This window comes from Delphinus delphis, chromosome 15 (genome assembly GCF_949987515.2).
Source record: "Delphinus delphis chromosome 15, mDelDel1.2, whole genome shotgun sequence".
In the NCBI taxonomy this organism is placed as follows: domain Eukaryota; kingdom Metazoa; phylum Chordata; class Mammalia; order Artiodactyla; family Delphinidae; genus Delphinus; species Delphinus delphis.
In genome coordinates this window covers 82,899,730-82,917,779 of record NC_082697.1, presented here as the reverse complement: position 1 = coordinate 82,917,779, position 18,050 = coordinate 82,899,730, and the positions used below count along the sequence as shown (strand labels likewise).

At 42.7% G+C, this 18,050-nt stretch overlaps 1 protein-coding gene across 1 annotated transcript in view; it reads left to right on the top strand.

Annotated features, from left to right (window-relative positions):
• LMTK2 (lemur tyrosine kinase 2) overlaps positions 1–18,050 on the top strand; it is an 82,842-nt gene that overhangs the window by 17,979 nt on the left and 46,813 nt on the right. Inside the window, exons 2-4 of the mRNA XM_060032439.1 lie at positions 9,624–9,748; positions 12,754–12,898; positions 17,014–17,087. Of these exons, the coding sequence (XP_059888422.1) occupies positions 9,624–9,748; positions 12,754–12,898; positions 17,014–17,087 (344 nt within the window). The remainder of the gene's footprint in view (positions 1–9,623; positions 9,749–12,753; positions 12,899–17,013; positions 17,088–18,050) is intronic.

Here is an 18,050-nt window from a genome sequence, read left to right as displayed (position 1 = left end):
ACAATACTGCCATTGACTTGCCTGCACGATGCTACAGATTTCAAGGGGAAGTCGTATGGAAAGACAGAATGTCCTTTTCCCCAGACATTAGTGGTGCACTGAAGTGGCCAGTTGTGGGGGAAGAAGCCCTGGGAAACTGGCCCAGGGTTTCTACTTCTGGGACCAGATCCTGCTTGTTCATCAGCTGGCTTCCTGGACCACAGGGAGGTCCTGATTCAGAGCTGTTACAAACATCTGGCACTGTGGATGACTCCACACCTTAACTATGCCAACAACCTAATTAAGATTCTAGTTCATAAAATATGATCCCTGCCATCATTTTCCTGGGGTGTGGGCCCAGGGTAGTCTGGCAGAGGTCATCTAAACCTGGCATTCCTTTGGCCAAACTGTGACATTCCTTTGGCCAAGCTCACGTGAGATGACCTCTTTTGTGGTAGTCTCCATCCTAGTTAGTGATTTTAAAATTGGAATAAAATGAGCCTCTGATAACAGCTTTTAATGGACACAGCTGAGAGAAACAGCAACTTCATCTAAAATGATCTCATTCACCGGTATTCAGTCAGCGCTCAAAGTATATAACCTTTCTGCAGGTGTGAGAGAACAGTGCGGTTGGCTGACCTTGGAAATTGTTTCTGAAGAAGAAGAGGACTTCACTGGTTAGCACACAGCATGGTTTGTTTTTCCAGGCTGTTGATGTCCTGGCTTAGGGGTCTTTGTGGAATCTCTGATTCATCAGCTAGATCATCAACGCACTATTTACTGTTCCCTGCGGTTGGGTATATTTAGTGCTGTGCTTCATTTTCCCTTCCTAATATTAGAATTCATCAGGGAGATTCTGGAGTGTTTAATGTTATTATAAATAGGTGTATTGTTAAATTAAGAGACAAGGAAAACAGTGACTGAAGATTCTGTGCACAGGAAACCTTTATGATAGATGGGTTTGTAATTTTGAGGTGTTAAATAAAAATGTGTGATTTGCAATGATTGTCTGAACCTTTTTCCTTGAGTGGCATGATTCATTTGACTGGTCTCCCAGATGTAGAGCTGCTTGTCAGGATGTTGGAAAAGGAAGGTGGACTTGTTGGTCCTACACTTAAAAAAAAAAAAAAAAAAAAGCCTGGGCTTGATGTCTGGCACTGGTTTGGAAGATTGCTGGTCCTTAGCTTCTCTGAGTTCTGCCAGGTTTCCTTTGTCTAGTCAGCCCAGTGGGCACCAGCTTTAATTGTCAAGTAGACACATAAATCTCTCCTGCGCATTTCCTGAGGGTGAGGGTGGAGAACAGAAGGGTTAGGTACGTATCTGACCCTCGCTTTAACTGCTGTAGAGTCCGTTCCCATTTTCAAACCACTGCGTCCTGGGAAGCCAGGGAGGAAGGCTGCGTATACTTGTCTCTGGTACCAGCAAGAGTGGATCCCCTACCAGTGGGGGTGGTGTTCCGAAATTAATAAATTTTCAGTGTTCAGGGCTGAGCTCAGCCACCCTGCAACTTCAGAAGGTGACTGACTGTATTTGGAGATCAGGCCTTTGAAGATGTGAATATGTTAAAATAAGGCCATTAGCTCTTTCGTTGCTAATCCAATGTGACTGTTGTCCTTACAAGAAGAGGAAATGTGAACACAAAGAGACATCAGGGATGCTCGCTCAGAGTAGGACACAGCGAGAGGATGGTCATCTGGGGGCTTCCCTGGTGGCGCAGTGGTTGAGAGTCTGCCTGCTAATGCAGGGGACACGGGTTTGAGCCCTGGTCTGGGAGGATCCCACATGCCGCGGAGCATCTGGGCCCGTGAGCCACAACCACTGAGCCTGTGCGTCTGGAGCCTGTGCTCCGCAACAAGAGAGGCTGCGGCAGTGAGAGGCCCGCGCACCGCGATGAAGAGTGGCCCCCGCTCGCCACAACTAGAGAAAGCCCTCGCACAGAAACGAAGACCCAACACAGCCCAAAATAAATAAATTAATTAATTATTTTTAAAAAAGAAGATGGTCATCTGCAAGCCAAGGCCTCAGAAGGAGCCAACCGTGCCGACCCCTGGCTCTTGGACTTCAGCCTCCAGATTGTGAGACAGATTTCTGTTGTTGAAGCTGCACAGTGTCTGGTGTCTGGTTATGGTGGCCCGAGCAGACTAATACGCAGGTTTAGACTCGTGTCTTAGAAGGCATCTGTTAAGATTCCCTGTTACTTGGGGTACCGACCATGGAGGCTCCTTGTGCAGCACCATCGGGGGCCCCTGGAGGAGAGGGTGCCTTTGGATCCTCTCTGCCGGCGTGGGGTGAAACCACTCTGACGGCTTCCAGTGAGATGAGACTGTGCAAAGAGCATGGCGTGTGGAAATAAATACCCACTATCACAGGAGAATATAAGCTGGGGGAAACCCACTCTTTAAGAAAACTTATTTTTTAAAGAAGACAACTTAAGAGTTACACTGCTAAACATGAGTTGCAAAATGGGCAAGTAAAGTGTGTTTGTGGGAGTTGTGTGCAACCTGGGGAACGAGTGATAAGCCATGACTGGGGCAAGGGAGGGACACCCCAGTGCCGTGGACATAGGGTGATTAGTGATGGGGGAGAATCTTTGCTGAGTAAGAGCATAAAATTACTGAAGGAATGCTACTTTTTGGTCTTATTTGTTTGACCCTGAAAGCATGTGTTTATCCTGTTAACGAGTAGATTAATGATGGATTTCTGGTGGGGGAGAAAGTGAACTTGAAGACTGAGGTCACAGAGAATCCATCTGGAAGGACTGGGAGGGGTCCATCGTCGCTCCAGGTGGAGAGCTGGGGCGAGTGATGAGGGTGCAGGGCGAAGAGGTGAACGGGGGCTGGAGGACCAGGGATGCTGTAAGGCTCGTTAAGGGGTTTGGACTTTCGGCTGACAACCATGGGAAGCCCCTGGTACAGAAGTCAAGACGTGGAAGGATGGAGCCACCTCTCCCTGTGTCCCCTCCTCCTGGTCTCCCTCCCCGTAGGTGCCTACTGTTGCCCGCTGGTGACGTTGTGTACACACTGTTGCGACCTGTTCTGTTTGTTTCTGGTTTTTTTTTTTCTTGTTTTCATTTAAACATACATCCTGGAGATGGGTTAAATCGTATCCCCCTCCCGGATTCATATATTGAAGTCCTAACCTCTTATAACTCAGAGTGTGATCTTATTTGGAGACAGGGTCTTTACAGAGGTTATGAAGTTAAAATGAGGTCATTAGGAGGGCTGTGATTCAACATGACTGTGTCCTTATAAAAAGGGTAAATTTGGACACAGAAATAGGCATAGAGGGAAGGTGATGTGAAGATTCCCAGGGAGAAGACAGACCTGGGACAGATCCGTCTCTCACAGCCCTCAGAGGAACCAACCCTGCTTCATCTTGGACTTGTAGCCTCTAGAAGTGTCCATACCAGTTCGTACTTTGTTACCGCATTTCTAGCAAACTATGACACACAGATTGTAAATTGTTATATCTACTTTTTTTTCCTATTTAAACTTTTTATTTAATGGATGTGAAGAAATTATTTAATAAATGGAAAACTTCAAACATACACCAGACTAGACAGAGGCTATAATGAATTCCCACGAACGTACCTTTCACCCACCCATTGACTCGGCTTGGGGCCATCTTTTTTCATAATACCCCCATCAGTTTCTCTACCCTCATACTATTCTGAACCAAATTCCAGTCATTGTTAAATAGGTCACTATCTCTGAGAGATAAAGACAACTTTTAAAAACAGAGCCATTATCACTCTCTCCTAGGAGAACTAGATCATGCTTCCCTAATATGGTCAATTGTCAGTGTTCAGATTTCCAATCGTCTCAATGTCATAATTTTTTTAAGGTTTTTGAATCATGATTCAAATTAACACCTGTACATTGCAGTTGGTTGGTCTTTTAAACTCTCTTTTAGTTCCTTCTCCATCTCTCTTTCTCTCTCCTTGTACTTCATCAGGGTTTTCTCCTTGAGTGTTTTTCGTAGCCTAAACTTTGCTGATTATGTTCTTGTTGTGAAATTTAATATGTTCCACTATTCTCTTTATTTCCTGTTAATTGGTATTTAGATCTAGAGGCTTGGTCAGATGCAGGTTTGATACTTTGTTACTATTGGATTGTTTGTTTTGGGTAGTACTGTGTAGTGGGTGGTGGTATGTCTTTCCATCTGGAGGCTGGTAATGTCAGGTTGTCTGTCTTTTTGCATTATTAGCTATCGATACAAATGTCCTGTCATGAAATATTTTTCTTTTGGGTTTTTTTTTTTTAAACAGCTATTTAAGAATGTAAGCACTGTTCTTAGCCGGCAGGCCATACCAAAACCAACAGCAGGCAGTCTTTCCCCACAGGCCATTGTTTCCTGAGCCCTGTTCTAGGGTCTATATATCTTGGACATAAGAGGAAATATCTATTTGGTCTTTGTCCCCTCTTCTGGCACGGAGCTCCTGAAACCCTTGGAATTTCCTGAGTGATGGGGTGACAGGAGCACCTCTTGTTATTAATAACAAGCGCCTTCCAACCACACCCGAATTTATGCTATTGAAGTGACTCTTGGCCCCTAAGTACCTTCAGGATGGGGGCCGGTGGCCAGAGGAACCAACCATGTGATTAAAGGGTTTGAAGTTTCAGTCTCACCCTTTACGACTTGAACCACTGGCTAACCAGATAGTAAATATGGGGAAATTTTCTTTGTAAACTGATATCAGTATATCAGTTGGTAACCAAACAGGGAATGACAAAGTTAGAATATCAGCGTTTTGCAATCCCTCATGGATCTAGACATTGATCATCATTTCTTTTTATCTGTGAACCTTTAAAATTTTTAATTTAATCTGAAAAAGGATTCACAGGTGACTCTTCAGTTAATTACGCATGTGCTCAAGTTCTAATCATGGTTCTAGGCAGGGATTTATAATGGTTGAATTAATAATTGGATAGCACTCCTCACTTACTCTGCGTCATTACTGAGAAATTGTGTTCCCCAGATTACCTGTTGATAAAACAGATAAGATGCACCTACCTCTCAGAGTTTCTTAGGTTTTCTGCTTATTAAATCAAGTGCTAGGTATCTATTAAAATGGTTTGGAAACGAAAATGAAAACTCATAGACTGTACCTTGGAGATACCATGTGTTTTTGCACCGGTGTCTTGGGGAGGTGTACGAAGTACCCCAAACCTCTAATTATCCTTGTTCTCAGTTTGTAATCTGTGAGGCAGCCTCAGTGTGCGGAGACACTCCTGTCATTATTGATGTTTTTCTGTAGGCGATGATTGGTTTGACTTAACACGTCTCTGAATGCTGCAGACTCGAGAGTGTCAAAAGAAAACCGTCTTTCTTCATAGTTTCCGGCTGTCGCAATCAGGAACCTTCCAGGGTCCTGGGTTGTAGTTTGACCACTGGGGCCACGGGGATTTTAGTGTAGTTCCTCAGGTCTAGAATTTACTTCCTCTCTGAGGTTTATGCAAACCCATCTCACCTTCCAGCCTATAGGAGGCTGGTTTGATTTCTTCATTTTATACAAGTTTTTCTTTTTTGTATGGAAGTGTTCCTCTGTTGGTATACAGTTTTGTTGTTGTTGTTTTTTTTTTAAAGCATAGGACTTTGGGCTGATCAAAAGAAAAATACAGTAAACAAAATAGTTTCTAGGAATGGTAAAACTGTAAAAATGTCTCCTAGAGGCTATCTAGTAAATATCTCAGGTAGTGATTTAGAACCTTTTCAGTGGGCCTGGTAGACATTGAGGTGGAGTAGACTTGTATGCCTTGAGGAAATCTGAGTCCAGGAGAGCAGAGGCCCCTGCAGTGTCTTAACAGAAATAAATACGTTATCAAGGTCAGGCAAAACTCCACATAACTAGTTATCTTTAACACGGGCATGACTTCTCATGCCTGCCTGGTGACTCACAGAAGACAGTTTTATGGATCAGTTATTGCGCTGGCCCTCAGGCAGTTTTGATCAAATTTTATGATAGGGTGTGACGATAAATTATAGATGGAAAGAGAGAAAAAAGTTGTTTACTATTCATCCTCTGGAGTTTGGAGAAGTATGAACTGTCTTAATTACAGTGAGAGGTTTCCTTTGAAGCACTTAGGCTGTTTTTAAATGTTAAAAACAATGAGGCAAATCAATGTGGTATCAAGGGACTTGTACCCAGCACCCCTGAACCCCGAGTCTGGCCTAGCCGCTTTCCCACCGCGTGTCCTTAGGCACATCGGTGTCCTCGTCTGTGACATGGAGCTGGCGTTGTGACGATCAAATGAAATAATACTATATTTTATCAAATCTCAGATATGACCGATAATGACACACCCTTATTTTTGTGCCATTAAGAAAGAAGAGGGCTTCCCTGGTGGCGCAGTGGTTGAGAGTCCGCCTGTCGATGCAGGGGACATGGGTTCGATCCCTGGTCTGGGAAGATCCCACGTGCCGCGGAGCGTCTGGGCCCGTGAGCCGTGGCTGCTGAGCCTGCGCATCCGGAGCCTGTGCTCCACAACGGGAGAGGTCACAACAGTGAGAGGCCCACGTACCACAAAAAAAAAAAAAAAAAAAAGAAAGAAGAAATGCCGCCAATGAAAACAGCTTTCTTTCGAGTGTAAGATAGCCCTGAAATTTAGAGATCTTAAAATGCAGTGGGCAAACCTCATCTTAAAAATCAGTAAAATAGGACTTCCCTGGTGGCACAGTGGTTAAGAATCCGCCTGCCAATGCAGGGGACACGGGTTCGATCCCTGGTCCGGGAAGATCCCACATGCCGCGGAGCAACTAAGCCCGTGCGCCACAACTACTGAACCTGTGTTCTAGAGCCGGGAACCTAGCTACTGAGCCTGCGTGCCTTGAGCCCAGACTCTGCAACAAAGAGAAGCCACTGCAACAAAGAGTAGCCCCCACTCACCACAACTAGAGAAAGCCTGTGCACAGCAACGAAGACCCTACGTGGCCAAAAATAAACAAATAAATAAGTAAATAAATTTATTTTAAAAAATCAGTAAAATACAGTGTATATGAAAGTGCTTTGCCACATAAGCCTCAGGAGTCGTATTTAATCCTTATTGTATGAGTCAGGGGGAGTGAAACAGAGTTATAAGAAAATACCAGTGGGCAGCACAGGCCGAGCTGAGTATTGGTTCTAGAAGGTCAGCTCTCAGTGGCTCAGGCTCCTTGCTTCGCTTAGTTTTCCAGATGGGCACCGATGTCCCTAGTCAGGGAATTCTGCGTTCTTCTGTGTTCATGTGTGGATTTCCCTCTGTGTTCGATTTTGTGGGTTTAGAGCTTGCAGGTGCTTGACAACCTTTGGTCAATGGCATTATTTTTAAGAAGGAAGGCTGCAGTGGAGTCCGAGCCCCCTCGTGGCAAAGCAGGTTCCAGCAGTGCTCATTCTCAGATAGACTTGTGTTATTGGAAAGGAATTCATTCCTGCTTTGCACTTGACGTGCTGACTCCTTTAGGCTTCTCTGCTCTTCACTAAAGAAGAGCATTTTATGTTCAAGAATGTGTTTCACTCACATAAGAGTTTGGTTAGTTTTTGCTTTCTTCAGGTACTGTGATCTCATTTAAGAAAAATGGTGGCATCGTTCCTTAACTTGTCTCCAGGCCTCCTTGCTTGGTGCCTCTGAACATGTAATTAGCCGTTGGTGGGGATTTTAAGGAAAAGTTTATTTCTGACTTTACTGTGATAATCATTTCACAATATATATGTATATGAAATTATCATGTCGCACACCTTAAACTTACACCGTGTTATATGTTAGTTATATCTCAAAGCAGGAGAGACAGAAGAAAAGTGTATTTCTTAGTAAAACGCTGGTAGGTAAGACTTAACAATTTGCTCTAACAAAAAAAGGTTCAAACTAGCCCTAGTTGAATAAGGTGCTTTCCAGATAACTAAATCTTTGCTGAAAGTAAGCAGAGAGAATCTTTCTGGTCTAGACAGGGGTTGCAGACTTTTTCTGTCAGTGGCTCACAGGCAGTATCTATTACAAATTCTTCCCCCCCCCCCCGAAACAGCCCTTTAAAGATGCAAAAATCATCCTTAGCTGCCCCCGCCCCCGCAAGCAAAAAGTGGTCACAGGCTGTAGTTTTCAGGTTCCTTATTGTGACAGGAGCTCCTTGGAGAAGTGGCTGATTCTAAAGCCGGAGGAGGGAAAATATAAGAGGAGCCTGGAGCTTCCCATAGCATCAGAGAGTGAGGAAGTATAGGAGGAAAAAAGTAAAGGATGGGGCATGTCTGAAGGACCCAGGAGTCAACTTGAAACAGCTCCCAGGGGCCAAAGCTCGAACAATTTGAGCCACAAAGAAATGAGAATAATGGATTATAACCCAAAGAATAAAATAAATATCTTATGAGTTCATAACTTTGTAAATGACTGAATAAATAAGTGTGGGAGGAGGGACAAATCTTCCTTACAGAAGCGTACCAAGTAGTAAATGTAGAAGGAATAAGGGAAATAGAAGAATCACCACTAGAACATCACAGTGTTCATTGCTGCAGGGAAGACGCACGACTCCGGTGAAAACTATGGTGTAAAGCTTCCCGGAGACCCGGGGTGTGTGAAGAGCCTCGGAGTGTATCCCTGGGTATCAGTTACTGTAGCCCTTTTAACCTGTGTCTACACATCCTGGGACACTCCTCCCTCCGGGAAGTACAGCTTAATTCCCTTACCCGTGCGTGTTCCCTGGACTTTGTGACCCTCTTCTGAAGAGAGGCGTATGTGAAGGGAAAAGGGTAACTTCACTGTGGTCAAACCTGGCAGAAACCCCCTGGGCCAAGGGATCCAGTTTCACGTCACTGGTAATGATTGTGCCAACATCACATGCCCCAGATACGATGTCATGAGAAGGACCTGTCACCACGTGGTGTTCTAGATTCTTCCCAGATATCTGTAACCTCAGTCCAGTCATGAGAAAACATCAGGCAACCCCATCTGAGGGACATTCTACAAAATAACTGACCAGTCCTCTTCAGGAGTGTTGGAGCTATGAAACACGGACAGAGAGACATCAGGGATCGGAGGAGACTAAGTAGACATGATGAGTAAATGCAACATTGGTGGCCTGGATTGAATCCTGGGAAAGAAAAACGGTGTTGATGGAAAAACTGGTAAAATCCAAATAAAGTCAGAAGTTCAATTAGTGTTGATAGTATTGTACCAGTGTTACTGTTTTAGCTTTGATAAGTACACTATGTAACATGCTAATGTTAGTGGAAGCGAGGTGAAGGGTATATGAGGACTGTCTGCACTGTCTCTGCGACTCTTCTGTAAATCTGAAGTTGTTTCAAAATCAGAAGTTTTTAAGATTTTTTTTTTTGATTTGTACCAATTTTAAAGTCTTTATTGAATTTGTTACAATATTGCTTCTGGTCTCGAGGCATGCGGGATCTTAGCTCCCTGACTAGGGATTGAACCCACACCCCCTGCATTGGAAGGTGAAGTCTTAACCACTGGACCGCCAGGGAAGTCCCCAAATCAGAAGTTTTTTTAAAAAAACCCTCTAACTTCTTATCCTGGGTTGGTCATCAGCTTTATCTTGAGCATTTGAGCATTATTTTATTAACTCTTGGTCCCGTTTGTATCTGGCAGAAAATATATTGATTCACTTACTAAAGTTGATTTTGGAATGCGCATGTTAATATTGTTTATTTCTCTTTCCAGGGGAGGCACCTGCTGCAGAAATTTCCTCATCTTTTGTGATCCTGTCTGTGTGCAGTTTAATGATATTAATAGTGTTAATTGTAAATTGTGTATCCTGCTGTAAGGACCCAGAAATAGACTTTAAGGTGAGCACAGGTGGTAGGAACATTTAAAGTCATCCTCTGATACATTTACCAATAGAACGGCTGTATATCACAGTCCCTTGGGTGCAGGAGTTGGCAAATTTTTTTCTGTGGGGGCCAGATAGTAAATATTAAAGTTAAATAAAGAGCTATTGTAAATAGTAAATACTGTGGGCCATACAGTCTCTGTCATGGCTACTCAGCTCTCAGCTCGGCCATTGTAGCCACGTGAGCCACAGACAGCATGGGAACAGGTGGTCACCGCTGTGTGCCAGTGAAATCTCGTGTACAGAATAAAGTAGGTGGTCTGGATTTGGCTCACTGGCTGCAGGTGCTGGCCCTGCCTCAGAGCATCATTGACAGTAGCCACTTGCCTGTTTTAATTTAAGTTTTGTCAAGTGAGGAATAAGGAATGATGATTGAATTCACTTGCTATAAGGCCTGTAAGGAGAAGCAGGCTGGTTTTGATTTTTTTCCAAACTATGTGCTGGTGAATTTGTGGTTGTTGAGATCATTGAGGCCAGTGTGTTTTGTGTGTGAGGAAGAGCATCTTTCAGTTTACCTCGAGCCCTGAGTTCCCTAAGGAGGAGAAAAGAAGGGTGCCAGTTGTAAAGCTTGCCCAGGGTGGAGGGTGGAGGTGGGGGAGGTGATAATATAGAAGGATTGTTGTCGTAGCTGCTGAGGATGGGTGGAGTCTGCCAGAAACCAGCTGGGATATCCCCTCTAGAACTTACCGCTGGCATGTGTTAGGGCTCAGTGAAGACTTATTAAAAAGGAGTACATAAAAGAAGGGGAAAAAAAGGACTGTGCACATGCAGAGGAAATGGTCTTTAATATAGAGCTTTACCAACTGGACTAGGGCTGTCCCAGGAGTCCTGAGGACTGTGGTTCATATCAGGGGAAAACCTTTTTCGTGGATGTGTGGACCTTATTTCTCGAGCCTCACACCTGTTTCTGTCGTGTGTTCCCTTTACCTTGGGTCTGGTGGCAGCTCTGAAGAGAGATGTGCTGTCCCTTTGGCTGGACACCAGTGTTATACACACACAGGATGGAGGCTGGAGGACTGGGGTGGGCGTCTGGGGGGAAAGACTCATGAGCACAGGTCATTTTCTTTAGAAGATTTCACCCCAGACATGGAGGACGTGAGCGCCTAGGCCCTTGGATCAGTGCAGACACTTCTGTGGGAACCCAGCGACTGCGCCGCACGGGGCCACAGAGGTGGGCAGAGAATCCGTGTCCCTTGACTGTCAGTCTTGCTGAGGGACTTTGCACAGACCCCTGGCCCTTTGGGGACGAAGATGAAGCCTGATCAGTGTTTCTGAAAATGAAAGCCAGTTTCTCTCTCACATCACGATACCTCATTCTTGCCTTGAATTGTTCTAACCCCCCTGACGCTTAGTGTGGACACAGGGCATTTATGATGACTCAGATTCAGGGAGGGTGTGTTTTTATCGGGCTTCCCCAGGTGATTCTGATGCAGGCGGCTCAGGGACCACACCGTACAGAGGATCCTCTCCAGCTTCCAGACTGTAACTGAAGAAGAGTGTCACCATCTATCATTCGTGGGTTTCCTTTAGACTTAGAAGTGTGGCGTTTCAGAACTAAATGGTCCCTGGGAAGTCATTTACAGGCCAAGAAGCTGCAGTCTTTTACAAGTGACCTGGTCTTCGCTCACGGCCCCGTTGTTGTTGTTATTGTTGTTATACTGTTGTTGTTGTTATTTTTATTGTTGTTGTACTGTATTACTTCTGTGAATCTTTAGAATCCTCTGCTGCCTAATGGTATATCCTGCCGCTGCCAAGGTTAGGAGTGATGGATGAAGTCTTTTTTTTAATGAGAGAACCTTTAGGAATGTCTGAAGGGGAAATTGGACAAAGCTGTTGTGTTTAGAGGTGACCTCACAGATTGAAGTGTCCTGCTCTCCCCTCCCCCGATACAAATAGTGATAGTGTCCTAATGCGTTTGACAACGTGTATGACATACATAAGAATATGTCCTCTTGCATGCATGTGAGAGCATAAATGTTGTATCAGAGAAATCCACCCTTGCAACCTTCAGCTTCTCCCTTGCATGGGGGCGGGTGGGGTAGAGGGAGGTCATAGAAAAGGGAGCTGTGTAGACGAGTGAAAACAGTCTCGTTCAGCTTCTGTCATGGCTCCTGGTGGGGTAATGCTCATTAATTATCTGAATGAAAGACCTTGATAATCATCTGTATCTACGTTAAATTAACATGGACACCAAGGTAGGCCCAGCTCACTGGAATGATGATAGGAAGAGTCAGGATAGCTTTCTGCTGGACAGAGTCCCTTAAAAGGTTTCCACAGCGTTATTGGTGCAGCCTCAATATTAAAGTTGCCATCTTTAGAAAGCTGGATGTTCTTAGAATGTTTATTGCACTTACGTGATACAGAGTTTAGTACTGACCTTCCTGGTTCAGATCTTGATAGTTTTGTTACCCAGTTTAATAATTTATCCATTATTACTCTTTCCAGAGAAATAGGACTCGCTTAAAAATATCTTTTCTGAGTCTTTTAACTATCTTTATTTTGATTGAAATCACACAGCAACTAGAAGTACATATACAATTGAAAAATAAATGTTTTGATTCAATATGCAGAGAGATTTGTGAAAGTGAATAATAGTAATAAAAAGAATACATTAAACTATAGTAACTTAAACATAAAATTTTGAAACGGGAAGATTATTTCCCTTTTAAGTTCCAGGGTCATTTTAGAAAACTTTGCATTTAACTTCAAGTTATCAGTTTAAAAATTACATAAAATATGTATAATTTATTTTCAGATCTTATTTATTCTGCTATTTTGAGTTGGAGAACACAATTACATATGCTTTTTACCTGAAGTCAGCACAAATTGGAAAAAAAAATTATGGCAGTGTGTTCCAAATGAGTGAATAAATGTTCATATCTTAAATGTTAGCAGATGTTTTTGGTATTTACTCTCAAGCTGATTTATATTAGATATAACATTGCTCGTCCTTTATTTTAGGAATTTGAAGATAATTTTGATGATGAGATTGATTTCACACCACCAGCAGAAGATACTCCCTCTGTTCAATCCCCAGCAGAAGTTTTCACACTTTCAGTACCAAATATTTCACTACCAGCTCCATCACAATTCCAGCCTTCTGTAGGTAAGACCTTCCATCCTGATGTCATGTTTCCATGAATAATTTCTGAGAAGTGAGAAAGGGAGCCTTACTACTAATCATAAAAAAATTGGACTGCCTGTCTCCTCTGCTTGCTAATTTTTCTTCCTTCTGCTCTCTGGTGAAGCTGAATTCTAGTGGTCAGGCCCATTGCATTCCTGCAAAAGCTGAGTCCTTTCCTTTTGGACCTTGGCTCTGGCATAAGAGTAAATTGGTCTCCTCGATTCTTCAAAATGGAATACTCTGACAGAGGCTCCTGGCCTCTGTGTTGGTAGGCAGGCTTCTCTGCCAGTTCTCAACACTGCCTGTCTGACTGAGTAGGACACTGCTGTTTTCTACTGGGATGTCCTGCGTTTGGGGAGGAGGGGTAATTGGGATATTACTTTTCATGCTAAGATAGAAGATAGAGGTTTGACTAGATGTTAATTAATTTCTTATTATAAAATAGAGTATCACTAGTGGTTCAATAATTAGGGATTTCTAATACTGCCGAGAAGGTTCTTTAAGTCTTTGTAGGTACCAAGCCTGCCTTGGTACTGCACACACAGTGGTGTATGTTTAGGGCAGTATAAACTGAACAGTTGATTAATATTGCTATAGGCTATATTTTAAAAAAAGCTAGCTAAAACATGACACAGCTGGTGTGTTTCATATAAAATATTTATATGTGGTGTGAGGTAATGATCCAGGTTAATTCTACAGGTGGATGACTAGTTGTCCCAGCAACAAGTTTTGAGGAGACGGTCCTTCCCGCCTTGAATTGTCTTGGCACCCTTGTTGAAAATCAGTTGACCATATTCGTTTAGGTTAATTTCTGGACTTTCAGTTGTATTCCATTGATCTATATGTCTATCCTTATGCCAGTACCACACTGTTTTGATTATTGTAGCATTGTAGTAATATTTGAAATTGGGAAATACGTGTCTTCCAACTTTTTTTTTTTTCTAGATTGTTTTGGCTATTCTGAGTCCCTTGCAATTCTATATGCATTTTAGGATCAGTTTTTCCATTTCTGCAAGACAGGCCACTGGAATTTGTATGTGTGTGTGTGTGTGTGTGTGTGTGTGTGTGTGTGTGTGTATGTGGGCGTGTGTGCACCCATGCATGCATATCATTTGATTCCCTTCTCATTCCCTTTTGTGTATATTTTTTATATTTTTAAAAAGTGATTATAATGGGATTACAATTACCTTAAATTTATAACAACTGAGTTTGAATTTATAACAACTGAATTTATATTCACCAACATATAAAACCTGTTCCTTCCCTTTATGTTGACACACATTACAGCTTTATACATTGTGTGCCCATTAACATAGATTTATTGTTGACCCTTGAACAACGAGGGGGTTAAGGGTGCTGACCCACACCCCACACAACCACGCACCCCCAGCCCTGCACACAGTCGAAAATCTGTGTATAACTTTATAGTGGGCCTTCTGTATCCATGTTTCTGCATCCAACTGTGAATTGTGTAGTGCTATAGTATTTATTGAAAAAAATCTACATTTAAGTGGACCTGTGCAGTTCAAACCTGTGTTGCTCAAGGGTCAACTATACAATTTTTTAATGTGTTTGTCTTTTAAGTCATATAATAAATAAAAAAGGAGCTACACACAAAAATACAGTAATACTGGCTTTTATTTTACCTATGTAGTTACCAGAAATCTTTATTTCCTCATATGACTTCTAGTTACTCTTTAATGTCCTTTTATTTTAGCCTGAAGGACTCCCTTCAGCATTTCTTATAGGGCAGGTGTACTGGCAGCAAACTCCCTAAACTCGTTTATCTGAGAATGTCTTAATTTCTCCTTCATTTTTAGAGGACAGTTTTGCTAGGTATAGAATTCTTGGTTGATGGTACTGTTCTTTAGCACTTTATATGTGCCATCCCACTGCTTTCTGGCCTCCATGGTTTCTAATGAGACATGGAATTGTTATTCTTATTGAAGATCCCTTGAATGTGATGACTTGTTCTCTCTTGCTGCTTTCAAAATTCTCTATCTTTGGTTTTTGATAGTTTGATTATAATGTGTCTTGGTGTGGATCTCTGAGTTTATCTTACTTGGACTTTGTTGAACTTCTTAGATGTATAGATTCATGTTTCTCATAGATTTGAGATATTTTTTACCATTATATCTTCAAGTATTCCTTCTGCTTCCTTTTCTCCCTCATCCTCTGGGGCTCTCATTATATGTATGTTGGTCCACTTGATGGTATCCCATAAGTCCCTTAGACTTCATTCATTAATGTTTTCATTCTTTTTTCTTCCTCCTCCTCAGATCGGATAATTTCATTTGACCTCCCTTCAGGCTTACTGATTATTCTGTCTGCTCAAATCTGTTGTTGAAACCCTCTTGTGATTTTTTTTTTTTTTTTTGGTTATTGCACTTTCAGCTCCAAAATTCTATTTGGCTCCTTTTAATAATTTCTATCACTTTATTGGTCTTCTCTATTTATTGGGATATCATTCTCTCAGTTTCCTTTGGTTGTTTGTCTGTGGTTTCCTTTAGCCCTTTCAGCGTGTTTAAGACAGTTGATTTAAGGTCTTGTCCAGTAAGGCCAATGTCTGTTTTCTCAGGGACACTTTCTTTTAAATATCTTTTGTATCAGTGCATGTAGCATTCTTTATTGTTTTTTATTTGGTTTGTAATTTTTTGTTGAAAACTGGACATTTTGAATAATAAAAAAAAAAGAAGAAAATAGAAAGGAAACAAATGACAGATGCTGTCTAGGTCCTGGCAGACTGGCTCTGTGTTGGGGCAGGTCCTCAGCCTGGCCACTGACAGCTCTGCCTTAGCCTTCACTTCCTGCTTTGCTGAGCATGAGACTTGCCAGAGGTGAAGCCTCTGTTCTTCTTGGGCCTCTTCTGAGTGTGTGTGCTTCCCTGGGCATGCAAGTGGCTCTCTAAGTTTCCCTGTTTGTGTAATAATAGCTTTTTTTAAAAAGCCCATATCCCCCCAAACCCCCCAAATTTCACTGGGCTTTTCTGCTAAAGCTCCAGCCTGTCTGTTATTGCCTCAGTTGGGATTTTTTATTTGCCCCGGGCAGCAGCGCCTTGTCCACTTGGCTTTTGTTGTTTCTGAGGCACGTGAAGCCTCTTCATCCTGATAGAGCCCAAGTTAGGTGGAACAAGGGGCACCACCGCAGCAGGCCTTCCGGGAAACCCCAGTCAGGTCAAAAAGAAGCACAGTTTCTGGGGAAGAAGGTCACTGTGCTCCCTCTGGAACCAGCACCCACTCTGGCACATGGGTCATCTTTTTTTTTTTTTTTTTTTTTTTTTATTTATTTATTTTTGGCTGTGTTGGCTCTTCATTTCTGTGCGAGGCTTTCTCCAGTTGCGGCAAGTGGGGGCCACTCCTCATCGCGGTGCGCGGGCCTCTCACTATCGTGGCCTCTCTTGTTGCAGAGCACAGGCTCCAGACACGCAGGCTCAGTAATTATGGCTCACGGGGCTAGTTGCTCCACGGTATGTGGGATCTTCCCAGACCAGGGTTCAAACCCGTGTCCCCTGCATTGGCAGGCAGATTCTCAACCACTGCGCCACTAGGGAAGCCCCACATGGGTCATCTTTAAGATGTGCTGCAAGAGAGGTAGGACATGAGTAAATTAAAGGCCACAAAGCAAGTCTGCCTGTTTCAGTGGCCTTCCTTCTGGTTCTCTTTGGTTGCTATAAACCTTTTCCACCCTCCAGAGTTCTGATAAGGTTGATGCTTACAGTTTTTTTGACAAGATTTTCAGTGTTTCTAGGGAGGGACAGCCCCAGAGGTCCCTACTTCGCCATAAAAGGAAGGACTGAGTAAAGGCCAGTGAGGTGGTGGTGACTGGTGGTGACTGGTGGTTATAGTAGGGTAGTTGGTCAGAGGATTCCGTGGAAGAGCTTAAAGTCAGGGCAGATACTCATTCACAAATACTGTCAGTTTTAAAATTTGAGACCGTTTTGGCATTATTAGTTTGAGAGAGATGTTTTATGTATTTATTTCTACCTTTATTATCACAAACATTAAATTTATGTTAGTGTTTGTACTTTATAGGTTATATATTAATATTTATTTCAGTTAAATACTTATCTTTAGTTTTCAATGTTCTTTTTCCTACAGAAGGTTTGAAGTCTCAAGTTGCCCGCCACAGTCTAAATTATATACAGGAAATTGGAAATGGCTGGTTTGGAAAGGTAAAGTTTGTTCGCTTTCATTTTTTCCCCTCCTACTTATACTGTTTAGAATTTAAAGCTAATTAAGACTTGTGTTACGTGACATTCCACATACTGTCTACACACTATGGTCCCAATTGAATTTCTCCATTGGCCCCTGAAACCATGTGGAAGTGTGAGCGTCAGCATTCCTGGGTGTGTGAGTTTTTCCAAGAAGGTCTTTTATTTCTATATCAGAGACTTTTCTAGTTGTTGGCAGACAATGGTAAAAAGGGAAAAAAGATGGGAATTTTAGAAGCTTTTTGTCCTCCTCAAATTATTTGTTTCTTCTTTCTTCTCCCCCTTCCCTTATGACACTTAAACCACTTTATAATAGATGGGTAGCATGGTTATAATGAAAACCATTGTGAAGAACTGTTGTGTTTCTCGTAGCCTGTCAAGTGACCTATAATAACACACTTTGTTGATCTTTTTACCACAGAAGGAATGATCTTTTTTATAACAACTGTTTCTATGATGGAGCAATCATTCTTTGTAAAAGGGTGTAACTGAGTGATCATTGCATCATAAGTAGGGCGGCCACGACCAGAAGATGTATTTGCTCTGTAGTCAACCATCTCATGCTTCTGTCTTTCCAATAAGAGTTGTTTGTCGTGTATCTTTCATGTCGTCCAAACTTTATTAGTTACCGGATCTTCTAAGCCATTTAGCAAAACCTATTATGTGTCAGACGTTGTTCTTGGTGCTGGGAGTATGATGTGGAGGAAGATGGTAAAGTCCTGGCCTGTGGAGTCCTGGGAATGTAGCAGCAAACAGCTGGAACCCTTGCCCTGACAAAGCTGAAATTTCTAGTTGGGGCTGGGGGGTGATCAGACAGTAAACAGTCAATGGTAGGAGACAGGCTCAGAGAGGGGTAGGGGAGCCAGGGGACATGAGGTATTTCCTGCATTTAGAGACTTTGACTTTTCCTCAGAGGGGGCTAGG